Source organism: Rattus norvegicus, chromosome 9 (genome assembly GCF_036323735.1).
Source record: "Rattus norvegicus strain BN/NHsdMcwi chromosome 9, GRCr8, whole genome shotgun sequence".
In the NCBI taxonomy this organism is placed as follows: Eukaryota; Metazoa; Chordata; class Mammalia; order Rodentia; family Muridae; genus Rattus; species Rattus norvegicus.
The window spans coordinates 47,775,622-47,801,327 of NC_086027.1; the positions used below are offsets into that span (position 1 = coordinate 47,775,622).

The 25,706-nt window shown below is 41.6% G+C and overlaps 1 protein-coding gene across 16 annotated transcripts in view; it reads right to left on the reverse strand.

Annotated features, from left to right (window-relative positions):
- Rev1 (REV1, DNA directed polymerase) overlaps positions 1–25,706 on the reverse strand; it is a 73,648-nt gene that overhangs the window by 1,715 nt on the left and 46,227 nt on the right. For 10 of the 16 annotated variants that reach the window (NR_172081.1, XM_039083577.2, XM_039083578.2 and 7 more), the window contains 13 exons: positions 25,315–25,422; positions 23,745–23,861; positions 19,299–19,407; positions 14,426–14,554; positions 11,732–11,886; positions 8,115–8,234; positions 5,059–5,279; positions 4,063–4,235; positions 2,688–2,790; positions 1,827–1,992; positions 1,382–1,578; positions 586–822; positions 42–162 (listed from right to left, as the gene is read on the reverse strand). Coding sequence is in view for 14 of the 16 variants with exons in the window: in XM_039083577.2 (XP_038939505.1) it covers positions 42–162; positions 586–822; positions 1,382–1,578; positions 1,827–1,992; positions 2,688–2,790; positions 4,063–4,235; positions 5,059–5,279; positions 8,115–8,234; positions 11,732–11,886; positions 14,426–14,554; positions 19,299–19,407; positions 23,745–23,861; positions 25,315–25,422 (1,956 nt within the window). In the remaining 2 variants the exon portion in view is untranslated. Of the gene's footprint in view, positions 1–41; positions 163–585; positions 823–1,381; positions 1,579–1,826; positions 1,993–2,687; positions 2,791–4,062; positions 4,236–5,058; positions 5,280–8,114; positions 8,235–11,731; positions 11,887–14,425; positions 14,555–15,007; positions 15,133–19,298; positions 19,408–21,181; positions 21,358–23,744; positions 23,862–25,314; positions 25,423–25,706 lie in introns of those variants that run through there. The other 6 variants (XM_063267161.1, XM_063267159.1, XM_017596445.3 and 3 more) reach the window with 5 other exon arrangements.

Consider the following 25,706-nt stretch of genomic DNA (forward strand, 5'->3'; position numbering starts at 1 on the left):
CTAGCCCCCTTTTGGGACATGGCAGTTCTCAGTCGTCTTACCACTTGTACTAGCTGGCTGCTGCTGAGTGGTATCCTCGCCCTGCCTTTGTCTTTGATCATACGCTGCTTTCAGCTCCTTCTGAAGCTCAGCAGGAAGGGCAGCAAAGACATCAGGGTCCACCTAAGAGAAGAAAAGTCACACCTAAGTTAATTCTGAATAGTAGCTAGACTTTTGAAATCACTTTAATAGGTCCTTGAACAGCAAAGCTAGGACAAAACTTTCCAAAAGACTGGAAATGAGCAATCCAATTTCTATGCTAACTGATCAGAACAAGACACTCAGTTACAACGGGAAGCCAAGAACTCGTGCACACTTCTGCACGTCTTCCCCCTATTTTGGAGGTCTCATGACCCATAGTCAGCAAAGCATCTTCTGCTCTAGGGACTGACACACCATGCCCTCCTTGCATGTCTCTTCCCTCTGGTGCTGAGTTGCCTACTTTATGAACAGGGTCAAGTGGCCAGCCACTGCAGATGAGCAGGCCCCAGGAGAGAAGTGTGAGGAGAGGACAGGTGAGGGGAGCAGTCCCTGACATGAGCGTACTTGTGAGAACGCTGGAAGGGCAATCACGCTGATTCTGGTGTCACTGTTATTAGGTTCTTGAGGCTCTGGTATTTGTAACAAAACTGTGCCAACAGGATGTGGCAATACCCCTGAACTGCAGCCATTTACTGGTTCTTTCTTCTTAGAGCCACGCGGCTCTCCTTGTTGAGCAGCATAAGCTTGTTCTACTTGTTCCCGGATATCAGGTGGGAGCGCTTCTAAAACAGACTGGTCAATCTGTAAAATACCAAATATAAACTTGATGCTCAGAATGAAGGTTTGAGGAACAGCAAAAGTCCAGAACACCAGCCTTCAAAAAGCTAGCCTCTACCTCAGCTATCTTGATGGCCATTGAAGCCTGAGTCTGAATGAGTGCAGTATCGGAGTGAGTAGCATACACAAGGGAGTCCACATACAGAACACCTCACAGTAAGAACTCACCCATGGAAAGGGAACAAAGAAATTAACTTTTCAGATGGGAAAAATTTCCCCCCAATATAATCATGCTATCCTTAAAAGCATTAGGGATCTCCTCATGAGAACTGCCCCCTTTCCCTAGATAGATCTCCAGGCAGCATTTTCAGTTTTTTTTAGCCCTGCCACCCATGTGAATGCATTTAAAAAAAGGTGATGGGATACACCGGACAAAGCACACTAGCAAACAAGGGGACCTGCAGAAGTGGGAGGGGCTTAGGCGAGAACAGTATAAATAAAGATGACTTTGTATGCTGATCTACAAAGGAAGAATACATTTTTGTTCTTCATACAAATCTGACTTAAGGATCAGAAACCATACCTGGGACGGTGATGGGACCTCTATACTGAGGTTCAACCTTGACTGTCCACCAATAGGAGAATGCAGGCCGTTCCATTTCCTGGAACACTCGCCTCTGTTAGCATCAGGACTGACAGTAGCCAGATGTGCAGATGGGGGTGACAATAAACCACAAGCTCGAGAGTTGGAGGACACTTCCAGATCCACAGCAGCCAGCCCTACAATTGTAGGAACAAATAGTCTCTTTAGCTCACTGGAAGAGGGAAAAATAGACATTCCACCCCTCCCAAACACTTAACTCTAACTCTTTTCCTTGCAAATAGTTTTAAATTCATTATTTAGAATGCAATTTTACTTTTTAGAACAAAGGCAAATGAGAAGGCAGAGACACATGTGGATTTAAAATGGATACTATTCCCCAAGGACTTAGTAGAGCAGAAAGAGCCACACACTGATGGCCACCCACCTTCATTGTGCTCCTCTTCTGTGGGTTTCTTAGCTTTCTGAAGTTGGAAGAGATCACGGACAGAATGTGGCAGACCAGAGAAGAGGCTTGACTGAGCTGATGGACGACTTGAACACGTGGAAGGATGTAAATTAGCAGGAACCAACTGATGCACTTGAATACCAACCTAGAGTCAAATAAAAATATTTCTAAAACTACAAAAGTAAAGAAGATCCATCCAAACAGTCTATCTGTTGGTATTACCATTGAGATCCAACTTCTAGAATAGGGGAGCAAACGAAACAATGCAAACCAACAGCTTATACATGAGTTATCCCACAAACAACTTGTGTCGCACTGATTTAAGACTTAAAAGTGGACTTCAGTATTCCATCAGTTTTCTGGTTGGCTTTAGAGGGTGTATTACATTTACAGAGGAGAGGCTGGTACAGTGCAAGGTGGGGGACCATGGCAGTGCCTGTAGCTGCTGAAGTCTCTCACCAGCCCCCACTGAGGCTTTATACAGCATCTGTCTCCAAAGCTGACAGGCTGATCAAGGTACAGGGTTCAACCTCTCCCTGCAGTAGTAACTTTACAGAGCTGGGGCAATGGCTCAGTGACAAAAGGGCTGGTCCAGGGCTGGGAATAGGAAGGGCAGAAAAAAAATAATATATAAGACTTGAATAATACTATGCAGAAAACAATCTTCACAATAACTAATCTAATCTGTCAAAACTAAGATGATTTTGATGGGAAGTCCTGACTCCCTCCTTGGACTGCATGGAAGAAGGTAAAACCCTGTATATGACACATAAGGACCAAGCTCAGATGAAGCCCAGACAGACGTCACGCTACAGAAAGGAGATGCAGTGTGATACTCACCCCTCTCATGTCTGAAATATTTAATTTCATTGTATGAAACATGTTCAGAGTAGCTTTCCCAATTATTTTTGCGCTATCTGTTGCCTGGTCCAGAGTTACCGTCCTGTAAGTATTAGAATTGCATTCTTAAGCAAACATGTACATTCCATATGTATCCACATTAAAAGGCAGACATTGCATGGAGCTATTAACTGCCCTCATAATAAGCCAGGAATACCATCCACAAGCATAGAAACCATTACACACAACACTGGTACTTTAAACAAGCCATGAAGTTCCAAACCAAAAAAGTTAGCAAATTTAGGCAAGACAATTTTAGTTAATGGATATAAAAAATATACAATTATAACACAGACTGTATGGTACAACGCCAGTTCTTCCCAGAAGCACACTCTAAACTGGACCTGGTTCTTGCCACCTGGTTCTTGCCTCCCTCCCACCTGCCCCCACAAAATTATGCTTAAGAACCAGTTTCATAAGGAAATGTCCACTACTGTTGCATTTAATTTCCACATGAAGTAAAGTATGTTGCTTTACTCTGCCTGTTTCCACCGTGCTTTCAATGACACACTAAGTTTCTGTATTAGAGACTTTATAAGGTCACAAAAGAAAAAACATGTTTAACATAAGCTACTCTTTACTGAAAACACACATTATAACCCTTACAGATTGACTGTTAGATCTTAAGACACTTTCAAAAGTGGTTTCATGTTGGTCACAAACATCAAGTGATGTGCCCATCGAACACGCTTTTAAACAAAAGTTTCACACAGCTTTCAGACATGGTTCTGATTGCTCTAATGATTTACTCAGGAAAGTCTGGAACACCTCAGAGGTTCACAAACCATACCAGTCCCCTTGTCTTGCTAATGTACAGCCCTTTTCCTTTCTAATTCTCAAGTTAACTTGGAGACCCCCAAAGAAACCTCCGGCTGCCACCTGGTGGTGACTTAGATGTGGCTCACAGTCCAGTTGGTGTCAGTGATTTGGACCTGAAGAGACTGAGACTGGGAGTAACTAGGCCACTTCTCTAGGAAGCAGCTAGTAGTGCTGTCATGGGCACCTGGTCAGAGAGGGGAGGAGCAAGCCTCTGGCCGTTATCTGTGTTTATAATGCTGTGATGCCAGCGGTACCAATATCTTGCACACCAGGAACTGTGAACTAAAGAAATCTTTTCTTCGGTATTTTGCAATAGTTAGTAATAAACCTGAGTCAGGTGACCATGGGCTGTGGCCTGCCTCTACAGGATATTTAACATCACCAGGATTGGTAAGTTTTAACTAAAACTACTACTACTGATTTTTATCATGTATGACTTATAATTAACTGCACAGAATAGAACTACCAACATTCTTTTTTTAAAGAAAAAATTTACCTGGCGATGTTATCACAAATTCCATGGCCTCCAAATTTTGCAGTTTCTATAGGGGCCCCGGGCTTCCGTACCATGATCTTCAGAGTCAGGCGTTTGCCCTTCATGCCAGCAGCTTCAAGTCGGCTTTGAATCTCTCCTGACAGACTCAGAAGGAAGGCTTCGGCTTCTCTGGGCTACACAAAGACAAAGATGACAGCACTCTCATGATTCTCCTTAACCCAACGGTTCTTCTCAAGTCTTGGATCTCAAGACTGAGCACATCTTATTGCCCCCTCATCAGCATTTATTTAAAAGAAACATCGTGTATACACCTTGACCTGTGTGTTAATTAAGTGGTCATGTTCTCGGTGTACTGAGGACTCTGTAAGGCATTTTCTGTTCCTGTTGCAAATCTTCGAGTCCCTAATAAAATGTGAATTCCACACTGTTAGATTGGTCCCAAGTCCAAGTGTGCACTCTTGAGGACCACAACACCAGTCCGTTTGCCACTCCAAAGGCAGTGTTTCTTAACCTGAGGTTCACGACCCCTTTGGGGGTCAACTAACACCATCTGAAAACCACAGATATTCAGACTACTATTCTTAACAATAACAAAACTACAGTTATGAAGTAGCAATAAGATACTTTTGTGGTTGGAGTCAGCACAGCATGAAAAATCATATTAAAGTGTCATGGCATTAGGAAGGCTGACAACCTCAAAGCATGAAAAACGAAGTCAAGGAGACCGGTTTTTATCTATAGTTTAAAAAAATTCTGACACTCAAAACACATGCCTAGCCTTTCCTTCTTCATTGGTAATGAGAATAATTGTAATCTGAATCACTTTAGACCACAAAAGCAGAATATTTTATATCTTTCATTAAGACCTAGAGTTTTTTAATTAAGGATCTACCTTAAAAAGTCACCATGGCTCTCAGAAAACCAACAGTTTCTGTGTTTATTTCAATCTCCAAGAGTTTTAGAGGTTAGAAACAGAACCAGGTAAAGACACATTACCTGGGTGAACCTTATTCCGTAGTTGATCTCGGCTGAAACAGATTTTCGTTCCTTCTCTGTTCTAACAGGTCTATCGTCCAGACCTCGGCAGAACCTATACAACATCTGCCCTGTCTTGGGGCCAAATTCCTTCTGGAGTTTTGCCATGGTCAAACACTGCAAATCTCCACAAGTCTTAATTCCCAAAGATGCTAGCTTAGATTCCATTGAACGTCCAACTCCTAGGAAAAGGAATATATACACAGTAACTGACAAACTATTAAAATTTTGGTCATTTATTTATATATGCACAAAACATTAAATTTTATACTAAAAATAATTTCATGACTAATACCAAGATTAAGATCTTATCCACAAATCAGTAAATAACAAATTTTTATTTCAGAATTCATCATGATCTGAACCTGCAGGGCGTGCACAAACACTCCAGAATGAGCTCAGCATGGGGCTGTGCTGAGACGCTGATGTCCACAGACAGCCATGATGGCTTCCTTACATTTACTGACCCAGAGCAGACACTGACACACAGGTCTGATCTCACAAGGGCAAGAGTGGGCCCAGTGACACGGGGGAGAGATCTGTTTCTCTTAATTGAACAGCTAAATAAATGAGTATCTTGAAGACCTGTCCTACAGCAGCCTCCATGGCTCCCCATATGAGGTACACAAAGTTTCAGTGCTATCCAGGGCATTGGTCACTTTTCCTGCCCCACACCATATCCAAAAATAAATAGACATTAAAAAGAGATAAACATTTGAGAAAACAGTTTACAGTAACTCAGGAAAACTCTAAGTCTTATTTAAAAAACTTTACATCATAAAACAGTTAAAAGTTTTATGATGTAGTGTGCTTTTGTATGTTAGCAAAAAAGAGCAAAGTCTGCTGGTATCTTTTGCTCAATGTGGTCATGTGACTTTCGCTTCTATCCTAGAGTGGTCGGCTTCCTGCCCCAGGAAGACCCCTAGTCCGTTCTCTGCCAAGACAACTCTCAGATACAGTAAAATAGGACACGGGTGAGGACTTGATGAACTTTAAAAGCAATTTTGACTTGGAAGTAGGCCACAAGTTTAAACCATAAGGATCTGTTATCAGTGGTTCTTAACCTTCCTAACGCTATGACTCTTTAATACAGTTCCTCAACCATAAAATTATTTTCATTGCTACTTCATAACTGTAATTTTGCTACTGCTATGATTTGTGATGTAATATTTGGAGACAGAGGTTTGTCAAAGAGGTCATGGCCAACAGGCTGAGAGCTACAGATGTACATCCTGGTGGGAAGAATGCAGGCTCCCACTTGTGCTATGTACAGCAGAAGTCAGAACAAAGGGCAAGCAAGGGGCAGCACTGAGCTGCACTGTGTGTGTGAATATGATAGATGGGAAACGCAAGGAGTGAGAGAGGACCTTGGAATAGCATCATCCACCATAGGTGCAAGGGAAGCACAACCAAGCTAATGCAATGGAACCATCGTCTGTAAGGACAGCTAATCTGATGTAATGAAATGGTCCTGCAGTGACGGTTTGAGAGAAGGATGGCCTCCAAGCCAGGAGCAGAATGGTCACTAATTCAATGCAGTGCAGCAGAGTTCATAAGGAAACATCATCAGCAAGGAGAAAGAAGACAGGGCTCAAGGCCTAACTATTACAGCCAACCAAGGAAGAAAAGAAGAAGAGGAGAGAGGTTTGCTGCTGGAAGGAGAAAGCCACAGAAGCTGCTGGTCAATCAGCTGGGGCATGGCATGCATCTGCCCTTGAGAGGAACCATATTAAAAATGGACAGTGACCGCTGCTCACACAGCCAGACCCTGGCAGTCCACTTGATAAGTCTTCGTCATCCACAATGAAATGTCAATGGTGATGGAAATGTTTGTGCAATTCAGTCGGCACTTGCTCACGGCTGTGACAAATAAGGAAGCTGCTAACTAAGCTGAGCTTGATGATCCTTCCCACAGCGACATGGCTGTGTGGAGCTGTTAGTCACACTGCATGCACAATCCTAGCCCTGACCTTGTGCATGGGGTAATAATGGGTTAGGAGCTTTGCAAAGACCCAAGAGCCCTTACTGAGACAGCTGTTAGAGATAATCAGCTCTCACTGGGTAGCTAGGATGAATTCAGTATACATTTTCCCCACACAACACAATCATCTGTAGTCCCTCATAATCAGCCTTGTATTTTCACTGCTTACATCCACTCAACAACGGCTTACTAGTTACAGAGCACATCATAGGCTAAGTGCATAATTAGTGGGTGCACTGGCCTCCAGGGGCACCTGCCCTCACATGTACATATCCCACACAGACACACGTTCATAAATACACTTAAAAACTACACAGATTAAAAACTGACCTTTAAGACCAGTGCTAGGATTCAAACCCAAGGCTGACCTTCCACGCAGCCTGCATTTCAGGAGCATCATTACCACAGAGCCGACCCTTCGTTTACAGCTTAGATATAAACCACTTGACTATGAGTCTGAGAGTGAAAGCTGGGCTGCTGAGACGATGGCTCCCTAGGAAGCTCAAGAACCTGAGCTCAATCCCCAGAACCCATGGTTGAAGAGAAAACTGACTCCTCAAGTCGTCCTTGGACCTCCATATACAATAGCATACAAACTCACAGACTCGCCTGGATTACCAGCCTCTGTGCCAACAGCCAGCTGGGAATGGAACCCAGGGCCTCTGGCCAGGGTAGCCACCTACTATCCTACCTACCTAGCCACCCACCAAATAACCCCTGGGAGAAATAGGTAGAGTAGAATCCACTAGGTGAAAACTAAAATTTATAGTAAATAAATCACAGGCTGTTCTTGTTTTTGTAACTGTCGATACTGTATTTGAAAAGAGAAGGAAGTTGATCATGGCAGCACGTGTGGCAGCACGGCACGTCTTCCCACACTTGGCTGCTGAAGCAAGAAGATCCGAGAGTGTGAGGCAACCCAGGGCACTAGGCAAGACCCTGCTTGATAAACAGCCTCCCTCCCAAGAACAGAAACAAAGGTGTGGAGAGCACAGATCATCTACCCCAGGAAAGGCTTCTGAAGCCTTGCACTTACCCGGGAGGCTGGTAACGAGCTGCCCTCTGATGAAGTCATCGACTTCGTCTGGCTGCAGGTGGTACTGCCCATCCGGCTTTGCTTTTTTAGTTGCCATTCTAGCAAGAAGAATATTAGAACCTGTGAAATTGGAAGGAAAAAGAATGCTCAGAAATAACCCATAATTATTTTTCAAAATTTCAAAGAACATGTAGATTGACTCAGTCAAGTATCTTAAAATGATAAAAACTAATTCAGTTTTAATTCAGACAAGGTACATGTACACAGCCCAACACACATATTTGGTAATTTTATTTTCTTTAATTGTTCAGACTATGGCCAGTATGGTTGCTGATGGAGGTTTTGAAACAGGAATTACTTCAATGTCTCTTTGTGATGGATGTAGGACAGAGAAAACGGGGAGGGGTTACCCTGGGGCCGGCCCCTCATGTAAACGATAACACTCAGGAGGCTTAAGTTGCTCACTGGCTATGAACTGGAGCTAGCCTGGGCTACAGTAAGAGATTCTGTCTCAAATCCTCTCCCTTCCACTCAGAGCATAGCAGATTTTACCGAAAACTAAAGCAAAAATTAAAGTTGGTCAAATTTCCTGACACCAGGATCCAGGCTATGTGGGGACAACAGGCAACAAATAGGCTTTGGAAACAACACCCCAAAACAGAGCATGTGACTTGAGAGGGTTTTAAGGGGTTCAGAGTGCAGGGGAAGGTCAGCAGTGAATGGAGGCGGGGTGTGTGCATGTGCACATGCGTGCGTGTAGTGGGTGGCATTGGGACGAGTGCGCCAGAGATCCAGAGAACAGATGAGCCTCTCTAAGAAAGGAAGAAACGGCACAGCATCAGAGAAGTCCTGCTCTAACAACGCACAACAGAGTCAGAACAATACGACAGGTACAGTAACTATAAATTCTTACAGGGAGTTGGAGTACAGAAAAGTCCTATCAGAATGATAACAGTGCTAAGTTAGGGAGTTGGAGAGAAAAGGCGGGGGAGGGGAGATTACCAAGTGGAATTTTTGTCTTAATTCCATTTTTAAACTGAAAATGTATTTAAACCACCACTTGTAAAGTAAATTAAAATAAGTCTGACTAAAAACGAGAAAATCAAAACTGTGTCTGACACTGAAATGCAAAGGTTGGTTGGAAAAGAAGGCTGACAGGGAGGGCTGGAGAGATGACTCAGCCGTTAAAGGCTAGGCTCACAACCAAATATATAAGAAGGCTGACAGGGACCTGCAGGCCAACAGTAGGGGGTGAAAAGGCAGGCTAGACAGTAACTGTGTATATAATGCTAACGTACTTGCCATATTTTTAATTTTCAGTATGCTATCGTGTTTCACATTTTCTTAGAAACCTTACTGGAAGATGAACTCAGTGCGATATTGGGAAGACTGCTCCAGGGGTCAAAACTGCTTTCTGTGAAGCCTGCTCTACCACGCAGAATTCTGTATCTCACTAAAACCCCCCGGTAGGTGTGCTGTGAGACTGTCTATCTTATCTGGCAGTGTGGTATTGCTAAATGGACATGTCAAATTATCTGCCACAAATGTTTATTTATATTATGCCCCTAAATTATTTGTGCTACTCTCGACCTTGATCCAGTACGTTTCTTCCTAGTGGGCAGATGGTCAGAAGCATCTTAAGTGTCAACAACATGGAGAACAAGGGCTACTAAGTGCTCGGCTCTGATGAGACACCCAGAGCCCCAACCCCACTACCCTCCCAGGGCTGAGGTGGAGGACTTAGGAGCTGAGAACCGCTGCCTCCTGCATGTGACAGGGCACAATGCACTCCAGAGTTACAGGAGCTGTGGTCACTCTCCTGAGACCCGCTAGTCACCTCCTCTGCAGAATGGATGGTCTGACTCTAGCTGAGAGACTATTGGCTGTTAGGGGAAGTAATTTATTCCACAAGTTTGGGATGCTGATGGGCTGTCTGTCTACTCAGATGGTCCTACAACCATAAGCATAGCAGTGCATGACCACAGGATCGTGGATCAACAGAAACAAAAGTAAACAAAAACAGGACATAAAGTTGGGAGGGAACCCAGCAGTGGATGTGAGCACGCAGTGCATACAGGACAAAAATGACAAAGCGATGACCAAGGTTTCTAATGAAAACAACAAGAACAAGGCTGGGTGGGATGGAAGCGTCTTCTGGGCTAATTTTAAAGACACGGTGAATAAAATCGCTCATACGCACTTCTCAGACTCTAACCAGATCCTCATCCACATCTCATTCACCGAGTGTGTGGTTTACAGACGATGCCCACCACAGTCTCTCGGGCACATGGGTTCTTGTTCCCCAGTTAGCAGCACTGTCTGAGATGGCACAGGCAGTGTGGTCTGTTGGAAGGAAACTGTCATTTGGGTCCAAGCTTTGAAGTTTCAAAAGCCAGGTCCCATGTCCAGTTCATTCTCTGCTTCCTGTGTATGGTCTGAGATGTGAGGTGCCATCTCTAGGCTTCCAGCTGCCCTATCTGCTGTGGTGCCATGCGGTGCCATTGCAGATCCCTGCCCATCTAGAACTGAGAGCTCAACACACACTTTTCTAAAGTTGCCTTACTTTATCACAGCAATAAAAAAATTCACCACGTCAGTCTGTCTTCTCTCTTGAATCATCTCAGGGTCAGGTACCAGGCAAGTAAGAACCTTTCAGTGCAAGGCCTAACAGAAGGGAGGTCTATGGCTTTCCTACTGAACACTCCTAAGGATTCACCCCAGTCTTCCTGGTGCTCCGTGGCCATCCTACTGGCTCCCCAGTGCTTCAGCAGCATGTTTGTCCCCCAGCTGTAGAAATCTAAGTCACTGATCCTTTCCCAAAACCCCATTTTGAGACAGTCTCACTACCAACTCAGGTTGGTCTGTTATTCCTCAATCCTCCTGCCTCTGCCTCCTGAGTGCTGAAATAACCAGTGTGTCACCACACTGGCCTCTAGTTCTCTCTTCAATGTATATTAACCTATCTATGATGTCACCAAGTTCCCCATAGTGGTTCAAAAGGCAAGAACCTGAGAAAAAGGGCTTACAAATGAGGATGGAGTGATAGAAGAAAGACCAGCATGGTTAGAAAGCTTCACCGCGGTCCCTCAGTCTACAGGACAAAGTGTGGAGCTCGGCTTGGTGAACAGCCTGAGCACAGGTAGAAAAGGGTGGCACAGACAGCCTGTGCTTCAGTTCTGAAGATTTCAAATTAACAGAGGGAGGACAGACAGGCGGTGGCCATAGATGAATGATGAGCCAGACACAGGATGAAGGGAAGAGAGCACTGTGGCCCAGGGACGCGGAGGGCAGGAAAGGAGACAAGCGTAGCGTCAAGTTCTAGCTGTTCATCTGCTTTTAAAGTAGTTTCTGTTCAAATTTGAGGAAAACAAAAATTTAAATTTAATTTACCTCTCCCTTTTTCTTTTTGAAAAAAAGGGGAATTTATCTTTTTTTTCTGTTCTTGCTACAAATGTTCTCCTACCAACCACTTGCTTGCATTTGCACATCTTCATTGCTCAGCTGTAAACAGTGATGAAGGGAAGGGAAGGGACACTACTGCCGAGTGCAGGAAGTTATTAAACTGCCTTTGCATCAAACACTGGGTAAAGCACATACACGACAAGCCATGCACTAACCAATCCCAACAGAGGCAGCACACTGAGTCTTGTTTTTGATTTCCATACGCAGGGCAGCTGCAAACTCCTCAGGAGAAAGTTTAGTCTCTGCAAGGATGTCAGTGACGTCAATCAGGGCTTCATCACAACTGACAGCTTCAATGCTGTGTGTGTAGCTGTAAGGACAAAGCAAAGGCGGTGAGTGAGTGAAGCACACCTATAGGCTGCTCTGGGAGAGGGTAGACACTGCAGCGCCAGCACACCACCACACCGGCACACCAGCACACCAGCACACCAGCACCACACCAGCACACCAGCACCACACCAGCACCACCACACCAGCACCACACCAGCACCACACCAGCACCACACCAGCACCACACCAGCACCACACCAGCACCACACCAGCACCACACCAGCACACCAGTATCACACCAGCACACCACCACACCAGGCTTCTAATCTTAAATAACACTCCAAAATGCAACTGTTTCCTTACTGACTGTGACTACAAAGTTAGTGCTCTAATCCTTTCCCAAAACTACTACAGCAGCAGTGACTGGACCCAGAATACCCTGGGGCACATTTTGAAAAGCTACAAGTGGCCACTGATCACAGTTATCAGCATTTCTAACATGGCTTATCAGAAAACTTTATGAACAGAAGTTTACACACATCAATTCAATGGCAGCTGTTCAGTATTAACTATCTACTATCAATTAAATCACTGGGATTCTAAGGACAAAGGGGCCAGTCAGCCTGAATGCTGGCTAGGAGAAACACACCCATATCTTCAAGTGGAAATGCTGTTCCTTTCTCTAGCCTTCTGTGATCTCCCTAGATAAAGAACTACTTGTTTTGACAAGCTGGACAAGAGGCATAATCTTGAGACCATGTGACAGACGCAGACCAGACCAGAAAGGACAGACATCGAAAGAGCCTCACAGCCAAGGCCTGTTTCAGTCCGTTTGTTAGCACTTTTTGGTAGGTTACAAACCAAATTACCAAAATCTACTCATTCAATAAATAAATAAATGCTTCTTAGGCTAAAAACATTAACAATCAAGGTGTAAAGAATAAAGAAAATAACTTTTTCTCTGCCACCAAGAGTGTTCACAGACAGAAAGTGTAATAGTCTTAGCTCTCCCTCAACTTCTAGGCTATAGGTGCAAAGCTAGCTGTCTCCTCCAGGATGTAGGACTGAGAGACCGCAGCGTCTTCAACAACCTGTTCCTAGCCCTCTTTTGGATGCTATCCATGCCCTCAGCTTTTTTTACAGCATTTCACAAACACATTGGTAAAACAGTAACACCCAAACTGCTACCCTTGTTTTACTTCACCATTAAGGTAGCTCCCATAGGGCAGGGATGGACATTGCTTTTCTTGGGGAGACTCGCAGAGCCGAGCCTGTACTTCCTGGTTAACAGTGTTGAGAATAGAGCTGAAGAAAAGGCAGCCGTGCTGGGTCTGCTCCAGGTCCTCCATGCATACACTACAGCTTTCAGTGCAGTGAGTTTATGGGACTCTGAGTGTGTGCATGAGTGAGGCTGATTCTTGTCTGTTCTTGGACTCTTCTGTTGGTTTGCTGTGTCCCACTTCCGTGTGACAAGTTTATCTTACCATACTTTATTCTGTTACATTGTTATATCCTAGAAGCCTGTTCCTGTGAGAAACGAAAGGGAGTGGTTCTGGATGGGAGGGGAGGTGTGGAGGGCTGGCCTTGTGTGGTGGGGGGTGAGATGGCACCAGGATATATAATATATGAGCTAAGAATCTATTTCCAATAAAAGGTCGGGAGGAGGCAGAAGGGCAGACAGAGGTAAGCGCACATCATGGAATGTCAATACACACTCCTCTAGATCTACAGACCTTGGCCCACTAACTGTACATTTTTACTGGAGTAGGCTGGTGTCAGTCATTCACATCACTTACAACCTTTCAAACTCACAAAGAGGTAAGAAGCTATGAAATCTCTTCTAGCCCTTTACACAGAACTACATGATTCTGGCTTTAGAGCATTTATAAGTTGCTAAGTAATTTTAATTCTTTTTTTAATACTGCCTTAGTATTTAAAGAGCCTACACTGAGAAAAGAAATCATCTATCTCCTTTCCTCAAGCTAACTCTAATTTTAAAAACAACTACCAGAGACTTGCTTTTATAAAAAGTAATTTTTAGCATGCTTAAAGATTCTAAGATGAAAAAAGACTTTTAAATGTCTATGTTACTGGCACGTCAGTTCTACCTTTACTCAGTTCTAATACAGGGCCTCCCCCTCCATTATCCTAGCTGGTATTAAAATTATAGGATACAGTACACACTGTCCCACCTCACTGTGAATTCTAACCTTACATTATAATGCAAATGTAATAAGAGAAAAGAACAAAGTGAGACAAAAGCAGAAGCAGCAGCAGCAACAACAAAACACTGGAATTCTTAGTCAGTCTGCTTCATGGGAAAGAAAATCAGGTCCATACGCACTGTTAGACTTCACATCACAATGCGCAGTAGAACTTGAACGACGATATGCTGCAAATTTTTCCTGAGACCCAATTACTGAAGCTACATTTTAAAAAAAGAAAAGCAGCTACCAAACTAGCAGGCAGAGAAAAAGGATCACAGGAAAGACAAAAATCTAGCGACTCTCACAATGAGTACTCAGTCAGTCAAAGCAGTGTAGTAGATGGAATGGGCAGGAGTGCGTTGGACACAATACCTTGCCAGTGTTTCATACAATGCTTGGGCAACTTCCCTGCATGCATGGAAGTCATACGGAACAGCCTGCAGATTAGGACACAGCTGTTTAGCATGTCCAAAAAACATTCCATTCTTAATGCCAACTTGTCTAGAAAGGAAAGAAAACACAGTGGAGATTACGTCAGGAGTTGTCATCTGTCAACCAAGTAGCAAGTGTTTCGTTTCTCCCCATGCCACTAATACACAATTTCCACCTAACTCCCCTGCTCACAGGGGTTAACCACAGGCACTAGGAAAACTTACAAGTCTATTGTCCCCCCAACAGAAAATAATACAACTGTCTCGCTAGAGACAATGACATCTCTCTTGTCTACAGCTAACCACTTCTAGACGTGACCTCTGGCCCCTTTGCAGAGATGCCAGCATGCCATATGCTGGTGCTGTCACAACCACCACAGAGCAGGAGTGTGTGTCCGACACTTCTTCTCCTAACACAAGGCACAGTATGGCCAGCCTCATCCCCCAAGACAAAGCAGATAACAAAAGAACCACACAGAACAGTGCTATGTGACAGACAGACAAGGTGTACTCATCCTATTACCACCCAATTCCCAATTGACCAATTCCAATGCTCCTCAATGGCTCCGCAGTGGCTGAGATGCCAACAGCATTGTATGGTAGGACATCACTCTGGGCAGGAGCCAGGGTTCCACAACTTTGAGGGACCTAATTGAAAACGGTAAATTTTAAATCTACTGTGTGTCTCAATGCCCCACATTACCTTTGATATTTGGAGCATTCAGCATAAAACTACAATTATGGAATTATACATAATTAGTAAAATTCCATTTTATCACTCTGTAAAGAATCAAGAAAAAAATAATCACAGTAAAAACACAAGCAAAATAAAGCAATGTTTCACCAGATTACATAATATTGTATAGGATGATCATGGTTATTCCATACATCCATTCAGTAATATTCACCAAGTATGGACTTAGTTGGCTGTGTGCATGCTTAAGAAACAGTTACGGTTGTTTCTTGGCCTCTTGCTAAGATCAGGTGATTAGCCAGTCCTCCATTATTATGCAGAGGCTTCTGGGACTCTCCTAACACTCACTTCACTAGAGAACTACTAAGAATTAGGAAACCTCTCAAGTTATTCAGAAGCAAACCCAAAATTACATGCATTTTTCATATAAATAAAAGTGATAAATTACTTCAGCACCAAGTCTCAAATGCTCGGAGGATCTAGTAAGAAGCAGACAGACAGGAGAGAAGTAACTGACAGGAAAGGCAGCTGAGACAGCTGTGCACAGTTACAGCATCAGGCATTGTGTAAGGTGCTGGGTATCTACCCAGCCTGATTTGAAATACAGTCAGGAGGCCTTAATAAGCCAATGTGCTTATCAATACATGGAGGTATAAATACAATAGTTGAGACAGGTGCACAGAAATACTATCAGAAATGAGGTTTTTATAACGCCTAGCTTTGAAAAAGGGTAAACTTTTGGTGATAAAACTCCTAAAATACTTAAGTTCAACATTTAAATTAAAGCCAATAACTCAGTCTTGCTTAGGAGAAATGCTACTCCTGCGACTTCCCACAGACAAGTCTCCACAGACAGCTGCAGATGGAGCTTCTGACCCACCTGCTGCCATCCCAAGTGCTAGTGAAGCACACCCAGCTTTGCTATGTTTTGGACATAGCCTAGGCCTTGTGTACACGGGATTAGCACCCTTCCAGCTGAGCCTCATCCCCATGGGAAGTGTGAGGCCAGAGCACAGTAGAAAGAAACTCTGAACTAAACACACACACCCAGGAGGCTTCCCCATAACTGAGGGAAACACATATTGTCCTTGGAAAGATGCTCAGGAAATTAAGATGTTTCATAGACTATAAAGGACAGTAAGGACAAATCACAAAAGAAGTCTGAAGGCGTGATGCATGCTGGGATTGCGGCACTTAGATGGTAGCAGAAATAAGATTGAGTTTGAGGGCAGGCTGGGATACAGAAAAAGTTCCATCCCAGTTGAGCTACACAACGATATCCTGTCATAAAACAAACAACAAACAGGGCCTGAAGTGGCTCTCAGAAAACAGAGCAATCCCGTGCCCTCCTCACTGAAATCCACGCAGAGCAGGTCACTGCAGCTCTACCTCACGTATGCAGTACAAAACAGACTCCTGTCCCGTTTTACTACAGCACATATCCTCACCGCCACAGGCTTGGTTAAGACAAAGTTCTTTGGGGTTAGATTAGGCAATATAAAAAGAAAAAAGCATCAAATCAGTCCTGACGGTCATTCAACACTATGTATCACAGATTCCTATCATTAAACACCTGGAAAACGTTCGTAGAACAGAGAGGTTTACGGTGCCTCTTTTCTTACTTCTGAGGGGTATATTTCTCTGAGGTACGGCCTTTAATTTGTTGTGCAGCACAAAAGACACTGAGTCCTCCCCTCCTAGTCCTGTCTTTGCCTCACAAGTACTGAACTGTTAGCATTACCACCCTGTACCACCATGCCTGTTGCTTAAGTTAAAAGTCTAGCCTTTTTTCAGCACACGCAGTGTCTCAGCACGCACAGCACTTATTCCTTAGAGCTCACCGTAATCCCCACTCGCTGCAGTGGCTAGGGTCGCCTACCACCTACCCACCCTACCCACACTGCACTCTCTACAATTTCACTATTGCATTTGCCAAGCTTATGCACAGGGCTAGGCTGTCCAACCTCTGGCATATGCCTCTGATGAAACTATGGCATTTGTGTAGAAAAAAGGGAGACAAGAAATTGTTTTGAATACCTTCACTGGGAAAAGCATTCTAGGAAATAGGATATTACAATAAAAGTTAAAGAAAAAAAAAAAAACTCCCCATAAGTGGGTTTACTTGGTTTTGCTTTTCAAATTCATATTTATCTTTTTAGTCAAACCTGAAATAACACATGCTACTTAACTAGCACTTACGTGATCTGCCACATACTATCCGGCACTCATCTACTTTCACCCCAATTATTCTGGCCTTTTGCTTGGTGGCTCCCATCTGTGGTCAATACAAACTTACCACCCAAGTACAGAGGCCAGTAACCCCAGTGCTACCAAACTAACAACAAAACCCTGACAGAACCCTGGGGCTTCCACCCAGCATTCATCTTTGAGCTGGCTGATGCTGGCTAAGACCCTGGAGAGGACTGCTGCAAGACTTGAGTTCTCCCTTTATCAACTAGCATCTGGATATCCTCAGACACTGGTCACAACTGCCTCTTGGTAGACAAGTTACCATTCACTGTACTCTATACTATACACTTACCAACAATCCGAACACAGTTCCACTTTATTTAACTATCCTTAGTAAAGTAAGTTTCAAAATTTTGGCCACATCAATTGGCAGTAGTAAAACACAGTTTTTGTTCATGATAAAAGTAAACTCAGTAAACACATATTTGATATATAAAATGGCTAAGAATAGGGGTTGGGGATTTAGCTCAGTGGTAGAGCGCTTGCCTAGCAAGCGCAAGGCCCTGGGTTCGGTCCCCAGCTCCAAAAAAAAGAAAAGAAAGAAAAAAAAAAAAAGGTTAAGAATACAACCTGTTTCATACTTGCACATACTTAAACATTTTAGTAAAATAAAATTACCAGTATTTTAAACAAATTACTATGATAACACTATGCTGAGCTCAAATATTTTATTTTCAGATCAGACTACCTTAAATAATTCCAAATTTGAAAATATTGAAAACTATAACAATTTAATTTTTCCATAATTATTGAATTCTTCAACATGTATCAATGATGTGCTCACTATATAAGGCAATATAAGTCTGAATTTAATTAGTGAAAAAGGAAAAAAGGATTTCTCTAAGTAATTAATTACTACTCCTTTTAAACTGTAAAATCTTCAGTTAGGGACTGAATTTAGGTCACCGTGCCTGTGTGTTCTCTTTAACTGCTGATCCATTTTACTGGCCCTTACATAATTTTCTGGTACATAAGGCAAATAGTAATTATGGTTTCCAATTAACTGTAAGATAACCACCCACTCAAAAGTTAGTGATAACAAGTTCATACATTCTTACTAATTTGAAGTGAGAATAGGTTTGACGGTATTAAACACTTTACTTATAACTTAAAAGGCAATCAAATTTCAGCTTAATTTTCTGTGTATGTGTTTACTTGAATATATCTGTGTACCATGTGCGCCTTGTATCCATGAAAGCCAAAAGAATTTGACAGCCAGAAACTTGGAAGACAGAGTTATGAGGCACTATGTGGATGCAAGAAACTGAACCTTAATATTCTGTTAGAACAGCTGCTCTCCACTGTTGAGTATCTTTCCAGCCCAAGTTTTAACTAAAAAAAAAAAAAAAGTTTTTTGGAGCTGGAGAGATTGCTCAGTGGTTAGGATCACTGACTACACTTTCAGAGGTCCTGAGTTCAATTCCCAGCAACCACATGGTGGCTCACAACCATCTGTAATGGAATCCAATGCCCTCTTTTGGTGTGTCTGAAGAGATCAACAGTGCGCATATATATATATATTAATAAGATAAATAAATGAACCTTTAAAAAAAGTTTTTCTTATTTATAAGAAGACTGAATAAATAAGGCCCCACTTGCCACATTAAAAGAAAAAAAGTAACTTTCAATTTTCCATGAAAGGCGACAAACGTGACCAGGCCTAACTGTTTGTTTCTGTCCCACTGGAGGATACATCATGAGGAACTGCTGTACTACTTAAGACTAGTGATGGGTAGTGTAAAATATTTCTTTTCATATGTATTAATATATGTTGAAATCATAGACTTGACTTGCAAGACTTTATCTTTCTAAAAGTACACTAAAAATTAACTTTCCATTAAGAATTAGAACTCACATAGCTTCTACATACCTGGCTTCATAACTACAAGAAGCAATTTCAGCTTTTGACAGAACAGAATCAATTCCATTTGTTTGTGCAGAATCTTGATTCTCCCATACTGAGGAATCTGGTATATCTGCTTTAAAATAAAAGTTAATTATTATGTTAAAATTTGTTTTCCTTAACTTTTATTAAAGAAATGTTTTCTATATTTTCAGATGCAAACGTTTAAATTCCAAATACCTATTTGAATTGGAATTATTTCTATATTTAGTAAAACAAAACTAATAAAATTGTTTTCTTTCATTAGATTCTTCAGCAACAGTCAGATAAGACCACATCGCAATAGATGTAAACTATCCTGTTTAATGAATGGAAAGCAGTCTGTTCTCCTGTAACACAGTTGCTCAGGGAAGACAAGGGGTAAGTGATCAGGGAGATAAACTCCCTCTCCTTGCCTTAGGAGAACTATGCAGCTCACTGTAATGAGAAAAAGTTAAAAGAAAATACAAGTTTCTTAGGAGGATTTTTTGTTATTTCCTAAGTTTCTATAGAACTTTAAAACTATGTGTTAAAGAAAGATCACATTTCTGCCAGCCATTTGAAAAAACAATAACTTAGTAATACTTTTTAGAAACTTTGGCTTCTAGTTCCTCATATTCAGAAATTAAGCCAGTGTAGTCAGATGATCTCATCTAAACACTATATATATAAACATATATGCACACACATGTATAATATGTATATATGAATATTACATAAATATATTTTCATATGCTATAAAGATGCTTCATCTTAAACTTCAAGGTTTGTCTTCTATACACATCAGGTGAAAACAGACTGATGGCATTATTTTCTACTTCTAATTTTAGCAACTGCACTTCTTTTTAGAAATTGTAGCTCAATTACAATCAGCAGTAACTACTTTATAGAACATAATTCTAGTCTCAATAGAACAACAGCTCACCAACATTTCTAATATCTGAACCAAATGTACAATCTCACTAAAGCATATAAAAGTATCCAGCCTACAGAGCTACTGGCTACACAGAGATACACTAATAATTGAGAAGTATATTAAACTTTTGGTCAGTCTCAGGATAATTCTATTAGGTTAAAGATAAAGTGTGCTTTTATACAACTTATTAAATACATTCTACATTCTTAAAACACGATCTCAAATATGTGTCTAGTCCATAAACAACATCATTAGTAAAGCAAGACCTAGACATGTCACTTTAGCTAATTCCAAGCAAACCTGTTCTAAGTCACTGTAAGAGCGCACAGCTAACTGCTCAGTACCTCTTCCTCACTTACTTACGAGCTCCGTGAAAAACAAGCACGTTATTGCACCACCAGAAGAACAGCACAATATCTGGCTTCATTGGCAATAACTCCTCCCTATCTGACCAATATCCATCCACCTCTTTACCTGATGTACACCCCGTACAAGTATTTCCAGATCCTAGCTCCCATACATGAACACCACAAATACAAGCCAAACTCAGACCTGGAATCTTGGTGGAAGTTAACCGCTACTTGCACCTTCAAATAAAAACAAGATATGCAACGTGAGCTATGACTTCTGGTAAAATGTAAATATATGCCACGCTCTTCCAAACTCAAGACGGAAAGTGAGCAGATTATCCAGTGTTTCTGTATCAGGCCACTATCGAATCTGAGAATTTAAGGATAACAGACCAACAGAGGGTACCACTAAACAAAGATCACAGCCACAATCTTCCAAAGCTATAACCATGAATTATGCTTTAAAAGGGAGTTAGTTACATGACCTTTGCACTTGAAGGACTATTTAAGAATCTCATTTGAAGTGAAATCAGAGTGTGGTCCATGCGCCCCCAATGCCCTAGCCTGAGAGGCAGCACCATGGTGTTCCTCTTCACTGGGCTGACCTGTTCCACAGTGCAGCAGAGTGCGTGGGTCTCTCCACCAGCGGAGTGAGTTGCTTCATGTGAGATTCAGGGAAATGCAGGGATACACTGTCCTCACTGGAGGGCAAGGTAGAGAACTGCTGATCAAAACTTGACAAACTAGACGGGCACATGGAGAATGTGGAGGAACGGTTGGAGAAATCAGAGGCCAGGACACAAGTCTGTGAAAAAGAAATCGCTGAGAATAAATCTATGGCTAATACGACTTTTCAAACTGTTGCTCTTTAGAATGAAAACTGGAGTTTGTCCAAGGGATAGAAAACATCTGCATCCTGGGAATCCAGGAAGGGGTAAAAGGCCCCAACCACAAAGTGCAGAGGTCAAAGGGCTTTGAATGACATCATCAATGAGATGAATACAGGAAACAGCTAGCAAAGGAAGTCACGGATGGATGAGAAGCCCTGCTTACACTGACCTATGTTCTGAATATAAGGAACAAGAAATCAGTTTCTAAAAGACTAAAGATGGGTTTTTTTTTTTGTTGTTGTTGTTCTAATATCCTGCCTCATCTAACCACACAAGCCAAAATACTAGAATGACTTTTATAAAGCTGGTGTGTAGAAGTCAAAGATCCTAATTTCTAAACTGACCATGAGCACTTTTGGGTTTTGGTACTATCTCTAATAATGACCCCAAGAAAGAGAGATCAGGAAAAACGGAACAAAAGAACAGGAGAACAAGTTCTGGGCACAGGCTTGGCTGTGAGCGTAATAAAAGACAACCTAGTCCTCTTCTGTACAGCAAGTATGTTTACAAGCTCCAAATGGGTCAAAGAGCTTAAGACAAAAATGAATGTCCTCAAGTTAAAAAAAGAATATCAAGGTATTGCAGTCACTTTTTCTAAGGAGAGGAAAATCTGGTGCTGTCCATTTTCAATGGCAAGTGAAACTTAAACATCTCCTGTAACATGTGGCTTCTGGTGCACCGCCCAACAGAAGTGAAGGAGATAGGAATTATAAAAGGCTGTTAGTGTAAAAATCCACTGTCTACGAAGATGATGATAATTAAGTTACCAAAGAAAATATCTTACTGCAAAACCATGTCTGGCCTGACAGTGATGGAAAGCGATCCAACATAAGATCAGCTCCCTGCTACTTTCAAACAACAAGTGCCTGCCAAGGTCAAATCTAGATGCAGCCTGCTCAAACAAGCAGCTGACTTAGACTCTTCCCACCAGACTGAGCAACAAAGGAAAGCCACCCAACATACACATTTTTTTCTTATTTTGACAGCTGTTCACTAAGTATTCATTTAGTGTTCAACATGTGACAAGCACTATGTACTTCCTCCAGCTACACATTTCTTGCTTTCTGGAACAAAAGGTTTTATCTTTTTAATAATACCATGTACAAAATACAGAGGAAAAAAAGCAATATACAAAGGTACACTTAGGAAACTAACCATAGACCATGAAGCAAAGCCTCAGCAAGGTCAGGAAGTTACCCCACCATCTGCTCACACAAAACACTAAAACCTCAAAGTCTCTGAAAACATGTATCAACTATTAAAAGCCTTAGGACACCTGAGAAATGAATGTGAGTCTACAATTACCCTTCCAGATAAGCACTGGGTAAGCAGATGATTACAACCAACATATCTATCTACAGAGAAGAAATCCAGACGTCCAGACTGTTTGCCTCATCAGGAGGGTCTTTTCTAAAATAATCCCAATGTTTTATATCTGACAAAACAGGAACAAAAGCAACTGGGGTAAAACCAAACTAGAACCTCTCTATTGTGCTATATGTCTTCTGTCTGGTTAATGTTTTTCTCTATAATTATTTTTAAAAACATTTGTGGTTTTACAAGACAGTCTACAAGGAAACCAATGTTAAAGACTTTCTAGGTAAACAGTTGCTAACTTTAAGGCAGGGCAATAAAAATGCATGAAGATCTGATGATTGTAGAGACTCATTTTCCAAGACAGCTATGAAGAGGTTTCTTCTAAGAAACAAGTTTACTCAAAGGAGGCATCTCATAATCCTGGCGTTTAGGTTCTGGCTCCAATAGAGACTATGTCCTTCCTTGAATCAAAGTCCCCTCTTTTCTAGCCTTCCCTTGAGAGCACCATTCTCCTGCTGCCATCTCCCAAGGCTGGAATTAGGCACCACCGTGTCCACCTTGAAATTCTTAAAAACACTGAAGAACACAAACTTCAGTGTCTTCCCTGTGACATAAGTCAAACGGCTAATGACTTATCTAGATCAATGTTTTCTACAAAACAATCATGCTTTTCATCCCCAATCTAAATTTGTAAAAGCAGATTCATCACTGTTTTAAAAATCATATGTCACTGAGTTCCAGGAAAACACCATTATCCAATTCCAGAAATCACTGACTATACACCCATCATCTGTTTAGATTCAGACTTTGCTTTGATTCTAGTTGTCATTAGCATCCAAGGCCTTCAACTGTAAAGAGCTAATTATTCTAATTCTACTTTTCCTCCTACAGCACCGACACCACTAGCAACATCCAGAGGCCATCCATGGGAGCACTATGGCTTCAAAGAAGTCATGTGTACCTGCTTTTCCTTTCAGGAGTTTATTCTGGTAATACTGCCACTCCAGCTGTGGGTTAGCCCCAGGACGTAAAGGGGCCCTTCCTGTGCCTCTGTTACTTGTAACAGCCACTGGCTTTCCTGTGAGAAAAGATTAGATTGTTTCTCTAAGTAAAAAATGGATGTTGAGAACAGTAATGGAATTTTTTTTCATGGTGTTCATTGCATACATTGTTCTTTAATCACACAGGCACTAAATCTTAAATAAACGAGTACAGCCATCACCCTGTGACTCACCAAGGTTTCCATTCCCATTAAAAGGGACAGTTTCCATGACTTTTTTTTTTTTTTAAGGCAGGGTCTCTCTAAGAAGTTCTGGAGTTCTCTGCATAGACCAGGCTATTCAGGAACTCACAGAGATCCACCTGCCTCTGGAGTACTGGGATAAAAAGCATGTGCCACCAAGTATGACTCCAGTGACATTTCTGATAAACTGACTCAATCTAAAGGCAGCAGAGTAAGTTTTCCATGACTTTTGATTTCTTACAATGAAAAACAGGCAACTCAGATCCCACGTTTAGATTGTAGGAGTGGACAATGAAAGAAAAACAATATCAGACTTTTTATAGTTCTGGTATAAATAGGTTCAACATGTACACTTATCCTTTTAATTTTATTTAAAAGGAAATAAGCTAAGAGATTCATGCACAGCAATCAAAATCTGACTGAACATATAAGCAAATGTAATTTTTTTAAACATTACTTAATGTTTCATTTCCTTTGTGTGTATATTAAGTTACAAAACAGCTATAATGTTGTAAAATTGATTTGCAAGTGGCATATCACAGGTTTAGGGGGCAGGTGGCTCAGAACAAAAAATCAGATACACACAGAACCTTCCTGCCCTCCATAGAAGCTAGACAAAATCACAATACACTAGATGCTAAGTTATGCATAGGCTAAAATCAATTCTTTCAAATTCTAAAAGCCCTGTTCAGAGTTGAGTCCCAATTACCCAGGACAAAATTAAGACCCGTTGGGAAGCTAGAATTTTCTAGGATTTTCAGTGCCCTAACTACTATTTCTTTACTTAAGAGAAAAATAGACTTTCAAGAGAAAATACTAATATAGCTATCATATCCAAAAAGAACTTAAAAAAAATCCTAAATAAATACTTTTGATGGTAGTAAGCAGTACATAAATAAACCTGAAGTCTCATTAACAGTCAGACTGCCCAGATGACTCTAAGGGAGGAGAGTTATTTGAACAGGAGAAGAACAGAAAGCCTGAAGACACAGGATACCGGGAAATTCCCCTGAACAAACAATAAGCAGATATGAAAATTCCAGAGGCCCCACATGTGTGAGTACCGGAGCCCTCAGCTTAAGACTCTCTCTTCTCTTGTGTCTTCAACTTACAGCACGCAGCACTTTTCTAACTTCCTACACCTGCGACAATGGAGTCCAGCCAACTTGAACAAAGGAATGGATCTGACTGAGGAAAATCAAAATACTTTTCAGAGAACACATGGTTATCAATTAGGATTTATATGCTCATAACAATTTATCAATTTTGTTAAAACAGGAATACAGACCTTTGAGATCTGGTCTGTTTCGTATACCCACTGATACAAAGAAGCAATCCATGTCAACATGCATTACACAGCTCTGAGGTCTGGGTGAGCTCAACACTGACATATCGCCTAGAAGGAAAAAAATAACATTCAAACCCAAACTAATTCTTCTCATTAAAAACAGGTCTAGTTCATTTTCAAAATCATACTTAAGAAGAATGGTATCTTAATATAGAATACATTATGGACTGTGTACCACCTCAATAAACAGATATTCAGTTTCTTTAGTTTCTGACAGAATTTTAAATCAATTCTAATATACTACGATATCTCCTATTCTACTTTCTAAAAGTCTTACCTTAAAATTATGATTTTATTAGATAATTTTAACATATGTGATTGTTATAACAATT